The sequence below is a fragment of the Bubalus kerabau genome, chromosome 20, assembly GCF_029407905.1.
Source record: "Bubalus kerabau isolate K-KA32 ecotype Philippines breed swamp buffalo chromosome 20, PCC_UOA_SB_1v2, whole genome shotgun sequence".
NCBI lineage: Eukaryota > Metazoa > Chordata > Mammalia > Artiodactyla > Bovidae > Bubalus > Bubalus kerabau.
The window spans coordinates 45,756,076-45,777,747 of record NC_073643.1 but is presented as its reverse complement, the minus strand read 5'-3'; the positions used below and the strand labels follow the sequence as shown (position 1 = coordinate 45,777,747).

General features: G+C 49.3%; 1 protein-coding gene across 13 annotated transcripts in view; it reads right to left on the bottom strand.

The window, feature by feature from the left end:
* The window catches only part of ARHGEF3 (Rho guanine nucleotide exchange factor 3), a 315,139-nt gene that overhangs the window by 274,654 nt on the left and 18,813 nt on the right, over positions 1-21,672 (bottom strand). For 7 of the 13 annotated variants that reach the window (XM_055558190.1, XM_055558187.1, XM_055558193.1 and 4 more), the window contains one exon: positions 2,671-2,763. In XM_055558190.1, the coding sequence (XP_055414165.1) occupies positions 2,671-2,732 (62 nt within the window). In that variant the 5' untranslated portion in view covers positions 2,733-2,763. Of the gene's footprint in view, positions 1-2,670; positions 2,764-6,756; positions 6,876-10,766; positions 10,787-16,832; positions 17,028-21,672 lie in introns of those variants that run through there. The other 6 variants (XM_055558184.1, XM_055558191.1, XM_055558196.1 and 3 more) reach the window with 6 other exon arrangements.

Sequence of the window (21,672 nt, the reverse complement as noted above, 5' to 3'; positions counted from 1 at the left end):
CACTGCTCATTGTGTGTGCAAAAGCCTACTCCCTCCAACCCTGAATTCCCTGAGCATTCATCTTACTTAAGTCGCTGTCTCTGGTGCACACATTTATATTTCATAAATCCCCACTGAATGAATAATTAACTAATCAATGGGCTGGTTTCCTTCACGGCATTATCAGTTAATAAAATCAATTCTGGGAACAAGTGCTCCTAATAATCACATGAGAAGTAGCTGCAATGTTGTGTAAAGAGCCAGAGCCCCAGTCCCTGCAGGCCTGAGACCAGGCTTGTCTGTGTGAACTCAGACAATCATTTCCCCTTCAGGCCTGACTGCCCCACACTGTCCTGAAGAAGAAGAAACCAGACAGCGAGCCTAGGACCTCTGTCGGCTCTGCATGTTTATGTGTCTGAAACATTATAGGGAGTTGGGGGCAGGGGCTGGGGCTCAGGAGGACCTCTGAAACTGCACTCTGCCGGCTTTAAGAATAAGGTCTAAAGTTAAACATTTTAGGGAGGATAACTGATCAGGTCTATGGGGGCAAGAGAAGAACCTCCTCTCTGGCTACAGCTCAGTGGGCTTATTTATCCTAATCAAGTAGATTCATTCCCATGACAAACAGGCTCGCCCTCAAAGCCCCTTACCAGGGAGGTGTTTTGGATGAACACCGGTGGGACCATCACCCCCAACTGTACACCAGAGCAGAGGGGCTGGTGAAATGCAAGAGCCCATGTTCATATGCTGGAGGCAGACAAAACCCAAAACACACTCTCCACGTCTACACTCTCCTCTGGGAAGGCCCCTGAGTGTGGTCAAGGCCACCATGAACATGGGCCTGATGGCTCCATGTGGTCCTTAAGCTATGACCACAGAAGAACTCGCCACTGAGCAAGCATGCGTCTGTCTGTCACTCGAGGTGAGAGCAATAGGTAGGAGCTGGGGCTCCGTGGCAAGACAGGGCATTTGTTAATTTTCCCTTGTTGTTTGGACTGTTTTTGAATCAATTTCTGTCCTCATGTCACCTAACAGACATAATGGGGGTAACAACACAACTCCCTATCTCACAGGGCTGTGGTGAGAATTAAATGAGTAACCCAAGTGATCCACCCAGAGCCTGACACAGACTAAACACTCTGATTGTTGCCAAGGATGATGGTGATGGTAGTGGATGAATCCGTTTGAGTAGAGAAATCCAAAGCAAGGCTCTCCCAACAACCCCTGCCAGGATCTGGAGAGAAGCAGGTGACCCCGGGATGACCAATCCTGGAAAAGCAGACTTGGGTGCTTTTCAGAAGAGAAACAGAGAGGTGTCCACTCTTGGGCAAGACCCGGGTTGCCCAGGGGCCTGGGCCTCAGGATAGTCACTGAGTCCTGTAAGGACTGACGCTTGCCGGGGCCACTGGGAAATGCAGAGACCTGAGAAGATGAACTTCCCAGAGTAAAGAGAAAGGGGAGGAAATTACAACTATGGAGAGATACCATTGTTCACCCATCAGACTGGCAAAAATCAAAAAGCATGAAGAACTGAGGTGTGGCAAGAGATGGGCAAAGGTGAAATCTGGTATCTGTGGGTAAGTTGTGCTTTTTAGAGAATGAACTGGCAATATTTATGAAGATCTTAAACTCATTCACGGGGTGGCCCAACAACTTCACTCATCAGTAACCAACATGTCTTTCCATGTGCTTGGAGGCATAAACCAGAAAGTGCATCAAAGCACTGCTATTAATATTAAGGGCAAAAGAGAGAATCCACCCACCCACCACCAACAGGAAAACACTGAGATTCTCCTGCCATGGACCCAATACTTACTTTGCAGCAAAACAAGGTAGTTTCACATGTACTGTCTTGAAAACATTTAAAATCATATTATTGAATGTTTTACAAAGGGTACAGAATAGACCAGCAAGCATAGTATGACAGACTGTTTTTAAAGAACAGGAAGGAAGGAAAGAATGACTTTTTTCCTATGCATATTGCCTGGAGAATTCCATGGACAGAGGAACCTCGAGGGCTACAGTCCATGAGGTTGCAAAGAGTCAAACAGGACCGAGTGACTAACACACACAGACACCTCATAAAAGTTCTGGAAGGAAATTCACAAGGTAGGTCACAGTGGTTACTTTTGGGAAAGACAGGAGTAGGGTATGTGCAAGAAATGAAATGGCGGGGCCAGGGGGAGGCTCAATGGAGACTTCACTTTTATTAACTAGGAAAACTTATGCATGCATTTCTTGAGTATTTAAACTAATGTATGTATTTATAAGGGACAAAAAAAGAGGAGGTGGAAGGAAGAGGAAGAGCTGATGACTTCAAGAGAAGATGTAACTGCCGAGCGCTAAGGGTCTGCCTTCACCACCAGCAAATGCAGAAACAACACATCTACGCATAAGCCCATTATTTCTTGGAATGAGCGTCCTTGGTTTTTAGAATCAGATATTTAATTCTGGACCATATCAGTTCTATATACCAACTCTTCCTTCTAAATTTTGGAAAAAATTCCCTCATACTTGACAAACGTATCCTTCCTCTGGTGTCAGGAATTCAAGCTATGAAAAGGGGACGCATGGAAGTTTTGCTATCTCCAAATTCTTGATGGCCCCCACTGACTGATAAAAAGTCCTGAACTGCACTTATGTTGCATGTAAGAATTTTTTTTTAATTTTAATTTTTAAATAAATCTTTACCTTTCTGTGTTTTCTTCCATTCCTCTAAAGGCACACTGATTCATTACTCTGGAGTTGTCCATAGACGCTGCATCACAGATCCAGGTCTCCTTTCTGAAAAAGCAAAATAGCCAACACTTGTAACCTGGGTGCACTTATGTTAACACAGAGACGCATTAAATACATACAAAAGGAATATGTCAAAGGCTGCCCAGTGTCCATCAAAATCCATTCTCCCTTTCGCCCATGGGTTATTTGAGTTTTATGGGGGACTACATTTCCCAGGCATCATTGCAGTTACATGCAGCCACGTATGAGTTCCAACGGAATATGAGAGGATGTGATATTTTCACTTCTCCATCTAGGTCTCAAGACATGGGCAAGCCCTGTTCATCCTTTCCACTGGCTGGAACTCAGTTCTGACCACGCAGATGATGACAATGCACTTGGAAATAACAAAAAACAAGATAAAAGGCACTTGGGCCTGTGACTCTGCATGGAGCACAGGTGCCCTCTGAACTTGGAACTACTATCTTCGAGAGAAATGTCTTTGTTCTTTAAGTCACTTTAAGTTTAATAAAACTTTAAGTTCTATTGCTTCTTGTTCCTATGGCTGATAAACTCTCATCAAGTTGACTCTATGTTAAATATTTTCACTGGGGCCCTTCGGAGGGTGGGTTTGGTTATTTGGAGCTTGGGACAGTCTGTGTCTATGGAGACAGGTGAGACCAAATTACTCTGGGTCACAATTTTGGTAAAACCACACATCATTTCAAACAGGTACTCCATCAGCGTTGGATGGATGAAGAAGTGTTAATAAGCATGTAATCTCGTCCCGTGTGAAATGTCTTGAAAGCAGAGCACGTGGTTTTGAGTCAGGAACACTGGGACCCACATGTATGAGCTGTGAGCTTCACTTCATGAAACAACTGCTCAGGATGGTAAAACGCCATCTGAACGTACACCACACCCGCATTTAAGGATTTTAGTCTGGGCTGAGGAGCAACAGAGGCTAACTGACGGGGATAGACGGATGGACCTGGGGAGAACGTTCCGATGGTGGAGGTTTCCACCCACTATTCCACTTCCTGAGCACCTGCCCCAGGGTGACTCTGAGACACAGCTCAGAGGTTCCCTCTCCAGTCTCAGGAGCTGCACCCCTCACCACTCCAGGTGTGGCTCTAGCGTTAAAAGACACATTCTCTTTCTACAACACGGCCAGAACACTGAGCAGCTACTTCCTTTGTAACCAAAGAAACAGCTGTCAGTTTCAACACAGGAAGAGCTGGCTGTGTAGGCCATGTTGAGGGATGGTGTGCTGGTCCCTAGCCTGGAGCCTCCTAGACAAAAGGGGGTCCAGGAAGAGTTCTGACACCCATGACCTTCATGCTGTGCTGTCACGGCCCAGCTCCACTGCATCAGCTGCGATGACTGCTGAGCATCACAGGCCGCTTGGCCAAATCCTCCCCACCCCCTGCGCCACCCCCCTCCACGTGTTCTACTCTGAGTCTGGCCTTCTCCCAGATCAAAGTACCACGTGGGTAAACTTTCAGATCCAGGTGAACAGGACCAGATACCTGGGACCTCGGCACTATGAGGCACTGGAGAATCAGTTTGGGGGAGAATCCGCAGTCACAGCCTTCAACCCTGCTCTTTAACTTGCAAAGAGCACACCATGAGATATTTCTAGTATCTGGACCCCTGTCTGAGGCCGATGCTCTGGCTGGCTTCCCTCAGAGTTTAACTCCTTCAGCTGAGGCCTGTGCATCATGGAGGGACCCAGAAAAAGGCAAGAGGGAAGAGAACGGCTCCTGGAAGGAGGAGGGATGGAAGGTAGTGGGATTTGAACTCAGAGTCCCAGAGGTGCCACTGCATCCCTGCAGTGAGGGGACAGAGCAGAAAGCAGTGGCCGCTTCTGCAGCTGTAGACACCTCAGTCCCCCTCACCTCGGCCTGGAAGCCACATCTGCTCAGCGTGGCAAGCTCTTCTGCAGCACAGTAACTGCTGCAAGAGGATTTGACACCTACATCCCAAATGATGCCAACAGAAGTCGCTCCTCCAAGTCACATTTCCTCAGCAGCTTTGAGGTCAGAGCCTGCCCTCCACGGGCCCACTGGCTAGTTCTGGGTCAGGTTTTACTCTTTACCTCCTGGTGTTAGAGAAGGTTTTCTGTACAGAGCCATCAAGAAACCACTGCTCTTCAGCCTGCCGGTAAGGACAGGGATTGGGACACCCATTTCTGTACCCCAGCCCTGAGGGATTCCCAAGGCTCAGACACTGACATGGATTATCTCAGCAAATTCTCACACCAGCCCTAGGAAGCAGGTGCTGCCTCACTCTATGAATTGGAAAACTGGGTTAAGATTTGTCAAAGGCTGTACAGACAGCAAATGGCAAAGCATTTGTTCTGGGGGGTTCCTAACCATGGTATTATAATGTGCAAGGGAAAGCTCAGTGCTGGCTGAATGTATGAATGAATGAACAATACTTTCAAAAGCAGTCTCAGGGCTGTGGGGAGACGGTGTCTCTAGAGGGACTGCCCCTACCCACCCTGGATGCCCTGTTGATATTCTCAGATCCCTCCCAAGGTGCCTACTCGGTCCCTGAACACTTACTCTGAACCCAGAATTGCCAACTTCTGCAGGAATGTATGTGCTCAGTACTGCTGCTGGTAATGGCCAGGGCAACCACTGACTCAGCACCTCCTACCTGTGGGCAGGAAGCTCAGGGCTTTCATGCAGAGGCTCCTCTCATCCACCCACGGCCGCACAGGGAAGGTGGGATCACACCCCTTTGAGGGACGGCAAAACTGGAGCTCACAGAGATTGTGATGAGCTTGTGATTAAGGTCTGGACACTTAAGTGAGGGCAGTGTTCAAACTCTGAGGGGCTGGTAGAACAGCGCAGGCCTTTCTCCCACCTCACAAGAGTAATTGCTCACCCTGAGTAATCAGCAAGTTGTGAAAGTAAGTGCTGTTTCAACTCTTTAGCTGGAAAGCTCTGTATTAATCTAAAGCTACTGAGCATTTGCTATGCCAGTCCCTTCATGGAAGAGGAGTCCTAATTCCCCCCAGCTAGAAACTGGCACCACCACCTCCCCTCCTCCACGGCCTGCATCAGTGGTGACCAGCATCTTCTCAGCATCAGCTTCCTACAAGGTTTCCACTGGACACCAAATCTGGCTAATTCTTCTCTGAGAAACATCTCTTTTCAGGACGACCAAGTGTTGGTGAGGATGTGAAGCAACCAGAACTCTCACAGCCTGCTGCTGGTGGGAGCACAGACTGGTCCAATCACCCTGGAAGATGGCTGCAATATCTAGTCAACCTGCCTTTGCTCCCAGGTACCTACAGGGACCATGAGACATTATCTCGAATGCCCTCAGCAGTACTGTTCTCAGCACAATGGTCCTGTATTAGCTTCCTTCTGCTGCTGTAACAATCACCAGCTTGGTGCTATTTGTCATCTTACGGTTCTGGAGGTCAGAAATGGGTCAGCAGGGCTTCACTCCTTCTGGAGGTTCTAGAGGAGAATCCACTTCCCGGCTTCTCCAGCTCTCCATGCATTCCTTGGCTCATGGCCCCTTTCTCCTCTTCACAGCCTGCAGTGGAGCACCTTCTCTCACCTCCACTTCCATCGTCACAGCTCATCCTCTTACCAGACGCTCCTGCATCCCTCTTACAAGGATCCTTGTATCTAGACTGGCCCACCCAGAGATTTTAAGATCATCTCCCCATGTCAAGGCCCTTAACTCGGGACTTCCCTGGGGGATCAGTGGCTAAGAATCTACGCTCGCAGTGCAGGGGGCCTGGGTTCGATCCCTGGTCGGGGAACTAGATTCCACATGCTACAACTAAATGATCTCACGTGGCACAACTAAAGGTCCCGTGTGCTGCAATGAAGATCAAAGATGTCGTGTGCTGTAACAAGGACCCAGAGCAGCCAAATAAATAAACAAATATTAAAAAAAAAAGACCCTTAACTTAATCACACCTACAAAGTCCCTCCGCCAGATGACGTAACACAGTCACATGTATTACCAGGGAATGGTACCTGTCACCAGGGGTGAGGTCATGGATAACTTCTGAGGGGCCATTATTTGCCTCACCTCCAGCCCCAAACCAGAAGCAAATCCAAATGCTCATCAACAGCCGAATGAATGAAATAAAAGGCGGTAATTCCCAGCATATGAGAGTGTACCGTCTACAGCTACCCGCAACAAGGATGATGCTCACGAGACAATACTGAATCGATGACACCAAACGCAGGAGCACTTGCTGTATGAGTCTGTCTGCAGAAAGGGCAGAACCAGGTCAAGTTTGTCTACTCTACCGTTTCCTTCAACTCAGAGTCTTCCATAGTCCTCTCAAAAAGGTCACTGCTTATTTTCTATAAGTCAATATAGACACAGACGTGCTAAATTCCCCAACTTTGCATCCCACCATTGGAGTCAACAGTTATGAAAATCCAATGAATGCGTTTAGAACTAAAGGAGGAGGAGGCGAGGAAGGAGGAGGAGCAAATGCAGCAGCAAGTGTCTCTGCCTCTCTCACATTTCCACTCCACAGGTGTGTGCCACTTCACCTCTGGAAGAAGCAGATCCCAGCTGACTTCCTGACCATCCCCAATCCTGCCAGTAGCTGTTCACCAGACAGACCTGGAATGTCCCCCTGACCCCTGCTGCACTGTCCTCCGTCTCCCCTTCACTCCTGTCACCCACCTGACACCCCCTGCCCCCCGAACTCCCCCTAAACCTCTGCAGGACTTGCAGTACAAACCATACCATCGGCTCTTAATTGCTACTGTCACATAGTAAGTGCTAACAGTGACAAGCCCCTTAATCTAGTCTCCCCAGTCAGACTACAAACTCTCAAGAACGGAAATCAGGTCTCTCCTGTTCAGGAATGGCCTGTTCAATCCTCCTCCTAGTTCTGGCTGCATGTGAGTGCCTAATGCTAGTTCATAATAACCACTAATGACGCAACTGCCTTTGCTGAGCACCTAACATGCATCAGGCTCAGCACTCCTCAAGCGGGACCTCATTTCCTCTTCTCCCACCAATGAAGGGGGTGCTACCACGATCCCTCTTTTGAGTAGGAGGCACAGAATGGCCAACTAACTTGCCCAAGGCCCCAAAAGTCATCACTAGAGGATGGGATTTGAGCCCATGTGATCTGACTCCAGGGCTCGTGGTGCCCTTGACCAAGACCCCACTCTGCTTAATGTCCCACCCAAGTTGGGTTAGGCATAGAGTTGGTGCTTAATAAATATGTGACATTTCCACCCCCCCCCCCAAAAAAAAAAGATATACTAAGAAGGAGAAAAAAAAAAAAAACTTTCACAGAACAAAGTAACAAATCAAGACTCATCACAAAATAATTTTTCAGTCTCAGACCTCAGAAGGGAACACACCCCCTGGAGAGATTTGAAGAAGCCCACCCGCTCCTTCCTCTGCATTATGCTTGGCTTTCGGGAGCGTTATAGACATTTATCAGCAAACAGTCAGGGTCTGTCCTCCAGGTTTTTATCACAACAGGGAGAGCTGGATACATTTTTTCTTCTTTTGTCCGCCAACCTCAGGACCAAAGCCAAAGTCAGGGTTGAAGACGGACTGGACGACGGGGGCTGTGACCACAACGCCCTGAGCCACCTGCCCTCAATGACCTCACCTCTCACATGGCCAAAGAACGTGGCCCAGAGGCCTTGACTGCAAACAAGGCCGCCGCCCCCGAGGGCTGCTTTGGCCAGAGATAAACTGAAGTGGAGATAATGACACTGACATCATGCCATGACCCTCAGTGCTGGCCGCTGGCTCGAGCCCGTGCAGTCCGTTCCTTAGAGGCTGGCCCCTCACTCAGATACCAAACAGCGCTCTGTCCAGCGGCACAGACGCGGCAGCATGCCCTCGGCCTCCCACAGACTGGCCCGCAGCATCCGAGTGGATATGGATGGGAGTGCCTGCACCTGGGGTGTGCAGACTACCCAGGACACAGCATTTCTAAACCACTGCCTCTGAGCAGGGGCGTGGGACTGGCTGGAGGTTAGGGAGGGCTTCGGTACATCTGGACCACTAGCAGTTTTACAAGAACAAAAACAAAGAGTTGACGTATTTGGGGGGGTTATTAAAATTGTCTCAAAGTTTAAAAAACAAACCCTGATGGTTACAGCACAGTGTGGTGGAGCAGTACTGGAGAGACGGACAGCTACAAGGGGAGCCGCAGCCATGGCCGCAGGAGGGAACCACGGATGGGATCTGGTCTCAGCCGGCTCTGCGCCTCTGGGCAAAATGAGACAATCTACTCTGAGTGTTTAGCCAAGAAGATGCACTCAGTTAGAGATCAGCGTTATCAAGTTTTATTTACTCCATCCTTCCTGGAAGCCAGACATTGTGAGGTCCTAGAGGGTAGGGAGTCGGAGACCAAGAGTTTAGGAATGAGGTCTCCACTACCACCCTCAGAGGGACACTTTGTAAACAACCACTCTCATCCCCACAGGCTTTCCCAGTCCTCCAGTGATTCCCTGGTGCTCCTGCCATGCTTCTCCGTCACCCAAATCCCGATATGTGCTCGTGCCTTCTCGGCCACACTGGGTGCAGAGGCAGCCCAACTGTGAGCATGCTGACAAATGCGAGTTCCCTGGATGACAGAACAAATCCAACCAACTGCGCTTGTCCACTCTCACGGAAGACAACACAAACTTGCTGCAGGACCAGGGCACCTTGGAGGCTACTGCCACGCACCTGAAGATATGAAGCAGCCCTCGTGGGAGTTAGCCGCCCCCAGCATCACGACAAAATGAGGCTTCAAGAGGCAAGCTCCCTCAGTACCCACCTGAGCCCTCAAGTCACTCTCTCAGAAAGATGTAGGCTGGGGACCCAAGGACGCGGGGTTACATTTCTAGAAACAAAGTCAAGATGCCCCAATGATGGAATGGGTACAACCGATGAATGCCATCATCACACATGTTCCAACAAGCATCCTGGACTCGCCCCTGGCCAGGCAGCCTCCAGCTTCGGTGGTTGGCTCCCCACATGGCTTAACTGCATGGAGAGGCTGAGCTGAGCATGCCCTGGTGGCAGCCACAGTTCCAGTTCTCACTGAGTGGCCTCCATCACATGCTCCTGTGGGGAGACAGGGAGAGGAGACTGGTCCTCAGTTTTCAGGTCCTCATCCCAAGTCTCAGTCTTCCCAGTGGAAGGTTGGATCCCAGATCCCAGGACGAGGGTTTGATGGGGACAGCACCAGTGCTCAAGTCCTGTCCAGCTCCTAGCTGCCTGTCCTTAGGCCTGAGGGTGTTGCAATTCCAACCAGGGCATCTCCTGTCCTATAGGATCCATATGCCAGGGTTCCTGGGTAAGTCCTCACACTATAAAATAGTTCCAATGCAACAACAACAAAAAAAGGTTTGAAAAACGTGCTTTTCACAAAACCTCTAAGCCTCTCCAACAATGTCTTTGATGGACACTCAGTTTGTTTTTGCTGATAGACAGAGAGCATGCTCATGTATTCACAGAGGACACAAAGGTAGGAGGGAGTAAGACACAGGTCAGAGCAGTGTGCCCACTGCAGGATGGACACTGCCCAAGCACGGCTCATCCAAGGGAGGGCATGCAGGCTCCCCAAGGATCTGGGCACCACGTCCACACGGCCACCATTGTCGTCTCTGCCCTCCTGCTCACAGGCAACGGTGACAGCAGCCTTCCTGTACGCCAGGCACCCTGCAGAGGGCTTCAAATGCTTGATCCCATTTAGCCTTCTCAGCAAGGCTGTAAGATAAAGACTCTTACCTCCTTCTTACAGAGAGGTTTAAGTGCCTTTCCCACGTCCACAGAGCTAGTGAGTGGAAGAATCAGGGCCAAGCATAAAAATAAGCGTGCTTATCTCCACCACACCCTACTTAACAGAAGTCCAAAAGGGAGATGATTCTCGTAAGATGGCCCTAGAATAGACCTTGTGCTAATGTTGCCATCTGGGAATAAAACTGGATCCTTTGGTCAGGGCAACATTTTCCTGACCTGATTCTTCACCAAACAGGGCATTTATTAAAGTGAACTTCGTAGAACTGACACATGTCACACTCACTAACTCAGCTCGAGGAAGGTAGTCTGGTTTGCCTCACCATCATTCATTTCCTGCAGAGACAAATGCTTACATACAGCATACTTCATGCCCAAAGACTGCTTCAAAACACCTGCAAAAAAGGGGGTGATTTCTATGAGAAGCTCAACTATAAATAATGTTTCATGACATCTAGGCACTTAAGACAATATAAAATTCCCTGGAATTAAATATATCAAGGACCCACTCTATACCTGCATATAGTCACATGACATCCCCAGGAGATGCACACTGTTGGCCACATGTTACAGAGAAGGAAACGGGCTTCAGCAGCTCAGCCAAGCTCCAGCAGCTGAAGTGGACCATGGGGACTGAACAGCTGGATCTGACTCCTGGACCGAGGCCTCCAAACTTCCCAAACCCACAACTGGCACCTGAATAAATACGCAGCCTGATTCCCCCAAGAAAACTCTCTGGCTAAATCTTAGCTCCATCTCTGTGCTCTTACCCCCAAGTATCAGCTGAGAAACGTCCTACGGAGGAAAGGACCAATCAGGCCTCTGACACGGGAGGACAACTTCTAAAGTTAGTGGGGAAATCCTGCAGAACCCAGAATTCCCCTGGAAGGACCCTGGAGAAGGTGGGTTCTGGAGAGGGGTGCCCCCTCCCTCAAAGAGCCCAGTGCTGAGTAGGTGACTGTGTGTTCAATTGCACTCCAGGTAAAGTCGGTGGTTGGGGCAGAGGGAACACACAGTCATGTAACCCTTGGACGCCCACGCAGGACAGCCCTACCCACCACCCCTTCCAGAATATACACTCACATAAGTGGAAGAGCAGGATTCAATGATTGTATCTTTTCTTTAAATTAATTTATGTATTTATTTTTAGCTATGCTGGGTCTTGAGAAATCTATATGCAGATCAGGAAGCAACAGTTAGAACTGGACATGGAACAACAGACTGGTTCCAAATAGGAAAAGGAGTACATCAAAGCTGTATATTGTCACCCTGCTTATTTAACTTATATGCAGAGTACATCATGAGAAACGCTGGGCTGGAAGAAGCACAAGCTGGAATCAAGATTGCCAGGAGAAATATTAATAACCTCAGATATGCAGATGACACCACCTTTATGGCAGAAAGTGAAGAGGAACTCAAAAGCCTCTTGATGAAAGTGAAAGAGGAGAGTGAAAAAGTTGGCTTAAAGCTCAACATTCAGAAAACGAAGATCATGGCATCTGGTCCCATCACTTCTTGGGAAATAGATGGGGAAACAGTGGAAAGTGTCAGACTTTATCTTTTGGGCTCCAAAATCACTGCAGATGGTGACTGCAGCCATGAAATTAAAAGACGCTTACTCCTTGGAAGGAAAGTTATGACCAACCTAGATAGCATATTCAAAAGCAGAGACATTACTTTGCCAACAAAGGTCCATCTAGTCAAGGCTATGGTTTTTCCAGTGGTCATGTATGGATGTGAAAGTTGGACTATGAAGAAAGCTGAGCACCGAAGAATTGATGCTTTTGAACTGTGGTGTTGGAGAAGACTCTTGAGAGTCCCTTGGACTACAAGGAGATCCAGCCAGTCCATTCTGAAGGAGATCAGCCTTGGGATTTCTTTGGAAGGACTGATGCTAAAGCTGAAACTCCAATACTTTAGCCACCTCACACAAAGAGTTGACTCATTGGAAAAGACCCTGATTCTGAGAGGGACTGGGGGCAGGAGGAGAAGGGGACGACAGAGGATGAGATGGCTGGATGGCATCACTGACTCGATGGACATGAGTTTGAGTAGACTCCGGGAATTGGTGATGGACAGGGAGGCCTGGCGTGCTACAATTCATGGGGTTGCAAAAAGTCGGACATGACTGAGCAACTGAACTGAACTGATGCTGGGTCTTCATTGCTGCATGGGCTTTTCTTTAGCTGCGGTGAGTGGAGGCTACTCTTTAGCTGTAGTGTGCCAGCTTGTCATTCGTAGAGGCTTCTCTTGTTGCAGAGCACATGCTCTAGGGCGTGCGGGCTTCAGTAGTTGCAGTACACAGACTCTAGACCACAAGCTCAATAATTGTGGCACACGGGCTTAGCTGCTCCACAGCCTGTGGGATCTTCCAAGATCGAGAATCAAACCTGTGTCTCCTGGCAGGTGGATTCTTTACCAATGAGCCATCAGGGAATCCCTCAATGGTTGTTTCTTTCTTCTAAGAGATTCCAGTTCAGTCAACATAAGTCAAATGCAAGAGAGATGGGATTCCATGATACCATATTTCCACAACAGCATGATGTACCATAAGCTGCTGAAAGATCTATATTATAAATGCTGAGAACATTCACACTACAGAGAACCAGTCAAGCCTGTCAGTTCTGAAGTTAAGACTACAGGGACTCTAATTTGACCTCTGCCACTTGGCGGCCTCGAGAGCCCAGAAAGGGCTACTTTGTGCTTTGGTTTCCCCACCTATGGGCTTCCCAGGAGGCGCTAGTGGTAAAGAATCCGCCTGCCAATGCAGGAAATGTAAGAGACTCGGGTTCGATCCCTGGGTCAGGAAGATCCCCTGGAGGAAGGCATGGGAACCCACTCCAGTCTGCTTGCCTGGAGAATCCCCATGGACAGAGGAGCCTGCCAGCTACAGTCCATGGGGTCACAAAGAGTTGGACACGACTGAAGCAGCTGAGCATTTTCATAGCACTACCCCAACTACAAAATAGGATGGTAATAGTGTCAGCTCCACAGCGCTTTTTTGGGGATTTGATGACACAGAGCCAGCGAAGAGCAGAGCACAGTGCTCCACAAAGGCGGACATCCCCTCCCCTCCTCAGGAAACAGACAAGAAAGCAGAGGGTCCTGAGGAGAGGTGAGCAACTTGTCAGCGGTCCCACAGTGAGAGAGTCCAGAATCCACACTGTATTTAGCACTGGGGGTCTCGGGGAGCAAGGTGTAAGAGAGAGGGTGCCTGATGGAACAGAGTGAGCCTGGGGCAGCTAGGTTAACAGGCTTGAGAGGCAGAACTTGAAGTGTGGGGAACTGGGCTACTGAGCAAACAGGAGCATGATGACAAGGAGGGAGAAACACTTTCAGAGAATATAAAACTACCTGGTGAGGAACCATTCCAGACCCACCCAGAAGGCAAGACCACACAGACACAGAGAACTCAGGAGCCAGTAAACTGGCCACCTCGACCACAGTCACGAAGAAAGTGACCTTGCCAGTGACGGTCACCCTAAATGAGGCTTTGAGCATGCCACCCTCACCTGCTCCCCCAGCCCCAACCTGCTGACAGCCCACCTGGCCCCTCCACTGATTCCCAGGTTGGAGGCTGAGACCTGGATCTGCTCTGAAAAATCCCCTCCAGGATTCCAAATCCTGCCCTCCTCTCCGAGAGGCAAACGCCCACAAAGCACACAAGAAATGACAAGGAGGTGTGAGCAAGCTGCGCTGGGCCAGCCAAGTCACGTGTCCAGTGCCGGCCTGGCTCTGCCAGCTGCTGAACCCTCACCCACTTCTCAGGCACAGAAGTAACCAGGAGGTGCCTGCAACACCACAATGGGACCTTTACAGCTCAGCAGGCTGCAGAGGTCAAGAGCAAGAACGCACCTTCCTCAAACTCACCCAAAGCCTGCAGGTGGCAGGGAGACAGGAGTGAATGAGGGCCCTTCTGCCCAGTTATAAGCCTTCCTCTGTGTCCAGAAAGGCGCAGACAATGGGAAGGGGCAGATGCTTCCGGACGCAAAGCCTGGCACCCAAGTCCTGTGCTCTGCTGCGGTGAGAGCAGCTGTTCCCCATCACCCCCTCCCAAGGGGCTGGCAGGGAGAATGAGACCACAAACCAAAGGAGACTGGAGGCAGAGGCCCCCAAGTCATTGAGGCATCACCTGTGACAAAGACACTAGGTCTTGTGCAATCCGGGGTAGCAGCCGGGGACACTCAAGTTCAAAACACCCAGCTGTGCTCACTCCTGCTGACCGCAGGAGGGGAGCAGCCGCTGCCACTACCCAGAAACCACACCTGGTGACCTGGCACCAAGAAAGTCAACCTCACCCAACACGGCAGGACATGCCAGGGCCTGTGGCTGAGGCCGAGGGCCTTGTGTTTCCCTACCAGAGTCACAGGGTGTCACAGGGTGTCACAGCCAGAAGGACACGGTGCTCGGGGCCCACAGGTGTCCTCACCCAACACGGCAGGACAGGCCAGGGCCTGTGGCTGAGGCCGAAGGCCTTGTGTTTCCCTACCAGAGTCACAGGGTGTCACAGGGTGTCACAGCCAGAAGGACACTGTGCTCGGGACCCTCAGGTGTCTACAGGCAGGACACAGAATCGTCCACGCACAGGCTCACGCTCGGCCCCAGCTCGGGTCTCCCGAATCAGAATTGTGACGCTGGGCCTGGGAATGTGCACTTTGATGACACACCACCACCACCAACCCCCAGGGTGACTCTGAGGCAGCCAGCCCCGCAGCAGGCTGCTCTGGAAGCTGGATCGGTCCAGCCTGCTGGGTCTGTCTGTGAGAAAATGAGACCAGACAGTGGTCGATGGTTCATTCATTCCAAGAGCATCCACCCAGGGCTGCCCAGGGGACTGGCTCTGAGGAGACAGGGTTCCTGCCCTACGGGGAAGAGCTGGGTCCACCTGGGGAACTTCTCTGAAATGCAGGTGTCCAAGCTCCATCCACCGCCTGTGATTCGGGTTCGAGGGACTCAATCCAGCAAGAAAATGAAAGCAGGGCCAGACAAGAACATGAATCTGGAAACTGATGGAAGCCAAGTCTGGGGAGACTGAGGGTACGGCATGAAGGACGGCTTTGCACAGCACCGGCTATGGGCCATCCCTCTGACTACCGCTGACACCACTCACACTCAGCACAGCCCTGTAGCGGAGCTGGAGGCCCCACCTCACAGATGAGAAACATGAGGCATATGGTACAGTGAAATGCCCTGGCCCAAAGTCCTGCTGCCAACCAGAGCCGAGGCTGGGATTCGAACCCTGGCAGCACGTGCCCTCTTCACTGGCATCCCCTCCTCAAGCCCCACCTCTACGACCTTGGCCTTTCTCTCTCCTGTCTTACTCTTCATCAACAGTCAGTGACAAGGCCTGACCCCCTTCTCTCCAAATCAACTGCTAACACCACTTTAACCTTCCATTATAGCCTGTGGGCTTCCCCAGTGGCGCTGGTGGTAAACAATCTTCCAATCGATGCAGGAGATGCAAGAGACACGGGTTCCATCCCTGGGTTGAGAAGATCCCCTGGAGAAGGAAATGGCAACCCACTCCAGTATTCTTGCCTGGAAAATCCATGGACAGAGAAGCGCAGCGGGCTACAGTCCATGGGGTCGCAAAGAGTTGGCCAGGACTTAGCAACTGAGCACACGCATAAAGTATGAGTCCCGTCAGCCAGGTCACTCCCTGGCTTAATCCTCTGCAAGGGCTTTCCACCGGCCAGAAGACGCAAATCTTCCTCCCAAGTTTGCCTCTGGGACTTCCCACAGAGCTTCCCCTCCACTCCTCCAGGCTAAATTCTCTCAGCTCAGACCCTCAGCTCTCCCCAGAAGACAAGGCCACAGAGCTCTGTCCAGTCCAGGGTTAAGTCCGAGGTGTGTGGGGTGGGGTGGACTATGGTGGTTGACTGACCAAGGGACTCTGCAGCTGGTCAGAGGCTCAAGGATGGTGGGGTGGCAGCAGAAGGGCCAGAAAGTCAGTCTGGGCAGACAGGCCAGGGCTAGACTGGGAAGGGAGGCCTGCGAACGTGACAGGGAGGAGCTAGGATGTAAGCCTGGGACCATGCGTGGCTGAGGAGACTCATGGAAGCAGGGGAGCAGTGGGACCAAATTCACACTCACATGCTACTGGTGGACTGAATTGCTATTTTCTCTGATCTCTTTGAAAGGCAATCTGTCAAGAGCTAACAAAAATTTAAAATCTGCCTGCTCGCTGACCCAGCAATTCCAAGTCTATCAAGGATACTCATTGCAGGATCCCTTCATATTAGCAAAAAAGAGAAACTGGCCTCACTGGCCACCGAGAGAATAAACCACAGCCACAACTCCTCCAAACCCTTGGAGCTGAATGCATTTCAGAACTCATAACATCTGCATTTTAGAAAGGTAATAGGAAGTATGTATAGTATGTTACATACAGCTGCACCAGGGTCAAGTGGAGCATCCACGGTCAAGTTCGCAAATATTTCTGCAGCTGAACATGTGACTTTCTGCCGCACACTCTGAAGAGGCTCCTATTATCTCAGATCTGGGCATCCAATGAGTTTGCATCAAACTTTTAAAAAAATCATGTAGTTGTGTCTTGATTCTGTAACTGTGGATAAGGGATGGAGGACCTGTGGTCAGGTGAAGGAATAATAAAAAATAGAAAGTGATCGAACATACCCTGAGCCCTGACAAGTCAAGTAAGCTCCAGTGCTGACACGCTGGGCCCATGATGGCCCTGGGCCCTTTACTACTCCAGCCCGCCTAAGTGCTCTTCACTGTTGCTGCCGCCGCCATTAACATCAGGAGCACGGACTGTGTACCAGGTCTTAGCGCTTTACACTAATTACCCCACTAAATCCACACAACAACCCAGAGGTGGTACTGTTACTCATGTTATCCAGATTCATCGCAAATGCATCCTCCATCATCCAACAGAGAGACTGACATACAAAGGGACAGAGCGACTCGCTCAAGGCCACCCGCCAAGGCGCCGCAGTGCTGCACAAGCTGCCAGCTGTCCCTGGTACAGTCAGGCCTGGGAACCTGGGAACTTCGGCTCCAGAGCCTCGGATACTCTTAACACCTACACTTTCCTCACCTCCTCTTGGTAAAGTAGCTTAAAACTTTGACAGAACATGGCAGACCACAAAGATATAAACAGATAAAAGTCAAACCATGCTAGCATTCAGATCCACAACCAGAGTGCTTATTCTCTCTCAAAAAGCCTGGCCTGTCAGAGAGACACCAGCAAGGGCAGCCAAGCATGGAGCCAGGGATCCTCTGGAGCACCAACCCCAGCCCAGGCAACCTCAGGCCATTCAGCTTGGAGATCTTCCCCAGAAGACCCACAAAGCTGCCCTGGGCAATCTACACAACACACTTTAATTTGTTACAGAGGATCAGCCCAAGGTGTGGGTGCCAAGCGTCAGGCCCAGGCAGACAGAAGCAGGTTCCACCTCCTCACTGGATCCCCTCCAACCTACCCAGTAACACCAACCACCACCATCACCATTTAACCATCAGCTTCGGGTAAAGCTAGCCGACAGGCGGGTTCTCTCCCTTCCAGGATGGGATGTTCAGGGACTCTGAAGACAGCAGCAGATAGATGCATCTCTCCTTTCAACAGCACCACAGTTAGGAACAGCCAGCCGTCCTCCCTCCCAAGCACCAACCCTTTCTGCAAAGGGAGCCTCGTGCCAGGGACCGGTGGTGATGGTGGCTATTGCTCACATGCTGTGAGTGTGAGGTGGGTGAGGACGAGGAGGAACACACCAGAGCACCATGGCAGGGGAAAATCCGGCCTCTCACGGGCTCCAACCTCGCCTCCCCTCCAGCCTGCCCTGGCCTCGGACACTGTTTCAGCTCCCCAACCTTCCTTCACCAACTCTAGAGAAAGACTGCCATATATTTTGCATACATAACAAAATAGTTTGCAACATAAACTACACAAATCTAATGTGTACAAGTTATTAATGTTTTTAGATATTTATACTCCAATATAACCACCAACTTTCATGCATTAGAGAAGGAAATGGCAACCCACTCCAGTGTTCTTGCCTGGAGAATCCCAGGGACAGGGGACCTGGTGGGCTGCCGTCTATGGGGTCGCACAGAGTTGGACACGACTGAAGTGACTTAGCAGCAGCAGCAGCATAACCACCAACTAAATCAAATTATAAAACATTTATAGCCCTCATTTCTTCATGCCCCCGCCCCACCCAAAGGCTCTTTTTCACTGTTGCGTATACTCCATTGTATGGATATACCACAACTTGCTCATTCACGTGGCTAGTTGATGAGCACTTGGGTTGTCTCCATCTTTTGGTAATTATGAGTAAAGCTGCCATGATCCTCCCTGTGCAAGTCCTCAGGCTCTCATAGGCACTCACTACTGTTGGGTATACACCTGAGAGTGGAATTGCCATATAAGTAGGAATAGATTTAGTTTGGGTAGACACTGCCAAAACGATTTTCCAAAGTGGTTGTACTAATGCACATGCCCATTAGCAGTACATGAGAGTTCCAGTTGCTCCATGTCTTTACCAACACTTTTGTGTCAGTCTATTTTATTGTAGCCATTCTGGGAGGAGATATAGTGGTATCTTACTGGGGTTAAAATCTTCTGATGACTACTGAGGTTAAGTGCCTTTCTATACACGTTTACTTGTCTTTTGGAATCCTCTTTGGTGACATGCTTGCTCAAATCTTTTGCCTTTTTTAAATTGGGTTGTTTCTTACAGGTCTGTAGCAGTTTTATATACCTTCTGGATATGAACACTTTGTCGGACATATGTATTTCAAATATTATCTCCCAGACTATAGCTTGCTTTTTCACTCTTTTTAAAATATAATTTATTCATTGGCTGTGCTGGATCTTCATTGCTGTGCACAGGCTTCTCATTGCAGTGCTTCTCTTGTTGTGGAGCACACAGGCTCAGTAGTCGCACTGCACACACCGGCTTCGTTGTTCTGCAGCATGTGGGATCTTCCCGGGGCTGGGATCGAACCCACTATGTCCCCTGCGTTGGCAGGTGGATTTTTAACCACTAGACCACCAGAGAAGTCCTGATAAAGAGTTCTTAATTTTATTTTTCCATTTTTTTAAACTTTTTTAACTGATTCTTAATTCTACAGTACTTTACAATTTTCAAAAGTCTCACACACATGACTTCATATAATTCCATAATAACCTTTTTTAAAATTCCTTACCCCTTTCTTACTCAATATTCTTATCTGGAGAATCCCACAGACAGAGAAGCCTGGTGGCCCACGGGGTCGCAGACAGTCAGACACGGCTGAAGTGACTTTCACTTACTTCCACCCCTATCTTACCCCTCCCCTTTCCCTCTTCGTTCTTTGTATCTGTGAGTTTGCTTTTTCGTTTTGCTCACCAGTCTGTTGTATTTTATGGATTCCACATACAAGTGGTATCATACAGTATTTATCTTTCTCTGACTTATTTCACTTAGCATAATACCCTCTAAGTCCATCCATGTTCACATCACTGTTGACAAGAGTTCTTAATTTCAATGAAGTCCAATTTATAAACTTTTTCTTTATGGCAGTGCTTTTTTGTGTCTTGTTTAAGAAAGCTGTGCCTCATCTAATTTGATACAGATATTCTTCTTTATTATCTTCTAGAAGCCCCACTTACTTGCCTCCTATATTTAGTTCCTTAACATATCTTGAGCTATTTTTATATAAGGTATGAAGTAAGGGTGGTGGGACATACTTTTAGGGTAATATACTGTCAGCTGTGACCACAAATCAGAAGACAAGGTCCCCCTTCTTCTATCATCTCCCGAGACAGATGCTGCTGCTGCTGCTGCTGCTGCTAAGTCACTTCAGTCATGTCCAATTCTGTGCAACCCCATAGACAGCAGCCCACTAGGCTCCGCCGTCCCCGGGATTCTCCAGGCAAGAACACTGGAGTGGGTTGCCATTTCCTTCTCCAATGAATGAAAGTGAAAAGTGAAAGTGAAGTCACTCAGTCATGTCCGACTCTTACCGACCCCATGGACTGCAGCCCACCAGGCTCTTCCGTCCATGGGATTTTCCAGGCAAGAGTACTGGAGTGGGTTGCCATTGCCTTCTCCGCGAGACAGATGGGGCTTCCCAAATACCCCTTTCCTTGAACTGGAGCCGGCAGAAGCATCTCATTTCACCTCACCTCCTGCAGCCCAAGAGAATTCAGATGTACATGACCCTACTGTTTGAATTTCTGGACACAGACCATACACAAAGTACTCTCATCTCATATTAAGCTTCAATAACTTCCTTTAAGTCCATTTTGACAACTCTCCATGGGTCAAAATCCTTTTGAAATGCAAACTAATCAAGTAGGAATATGCACAGGGATGATGTAAGGTAGCACCTGGCTGTCAGATGTGCTGAGCACCCACTGTCTGCATGTACCGGCTGGGGGTGAGTGACGCTATGGGTCACACCCCTGTGTCACCATGCTCACAGCCTGGGGAAGAGACTAAGAAAAAATGGGGGAAGAGAAAGTAAACAGAGGGAAGTGCTAAGAGAAGGACTCCCTTGCAACATTTGAGCCAAGACCTATATATGGAAAGGAGCTGGCCCTGAGAAGAGCAGGGCTTAGAGCATTCTAGACAGGAGGAATGGTGTACACAGACTGAGAAACAGCAGGGATGGGGATTAGAAGGCATGACGGGGAGGGGCAGAGTACGCAGTGAAAGGTGAGAAAAAGTTCGGATTTTTTTTTCTAATCAGAATCAGAATTCATTGGAGGATTATGCTCTGTTATCTTCTTAAACACAGAAGTTCTCTAGAAGAGCATTCAGTTAGCTGGTCTACTCTGAATTCCTTCTATCACACCATGGTTCAGACAGACAACGAACCACAGCCTCTCAGCCTTTACTGAGCTTGCGTACAAATGCACGCTTGCGTGTATGTCCATGTGCATACACATATACATACACACACACCTGCTCCCTTCATGCTGCCTCAAGCTGAGGACTTCGTACCCCGACCAGTTCTGGGTGAAATGGAGTTGACACTGCAGACTTTTGCATCTCAACTGGTGATTTCTCAGCACTTATCACAGCTGTAATTTTACTTACATTCATGTGACTATTTGATTAGCACTTGCTTCCTGAATGAGTGTCTTCTGATTCTAAAACGGCAGAATCTGAGCCTGTCTTGACCATCAAGGCATCCCCACCACCTAGTATATGGCCTGGCCCAAGGCTGAAATGCTCAATATCAAAACACACAAAGTGTTTTGAATGCAAAAGTTCAAACACA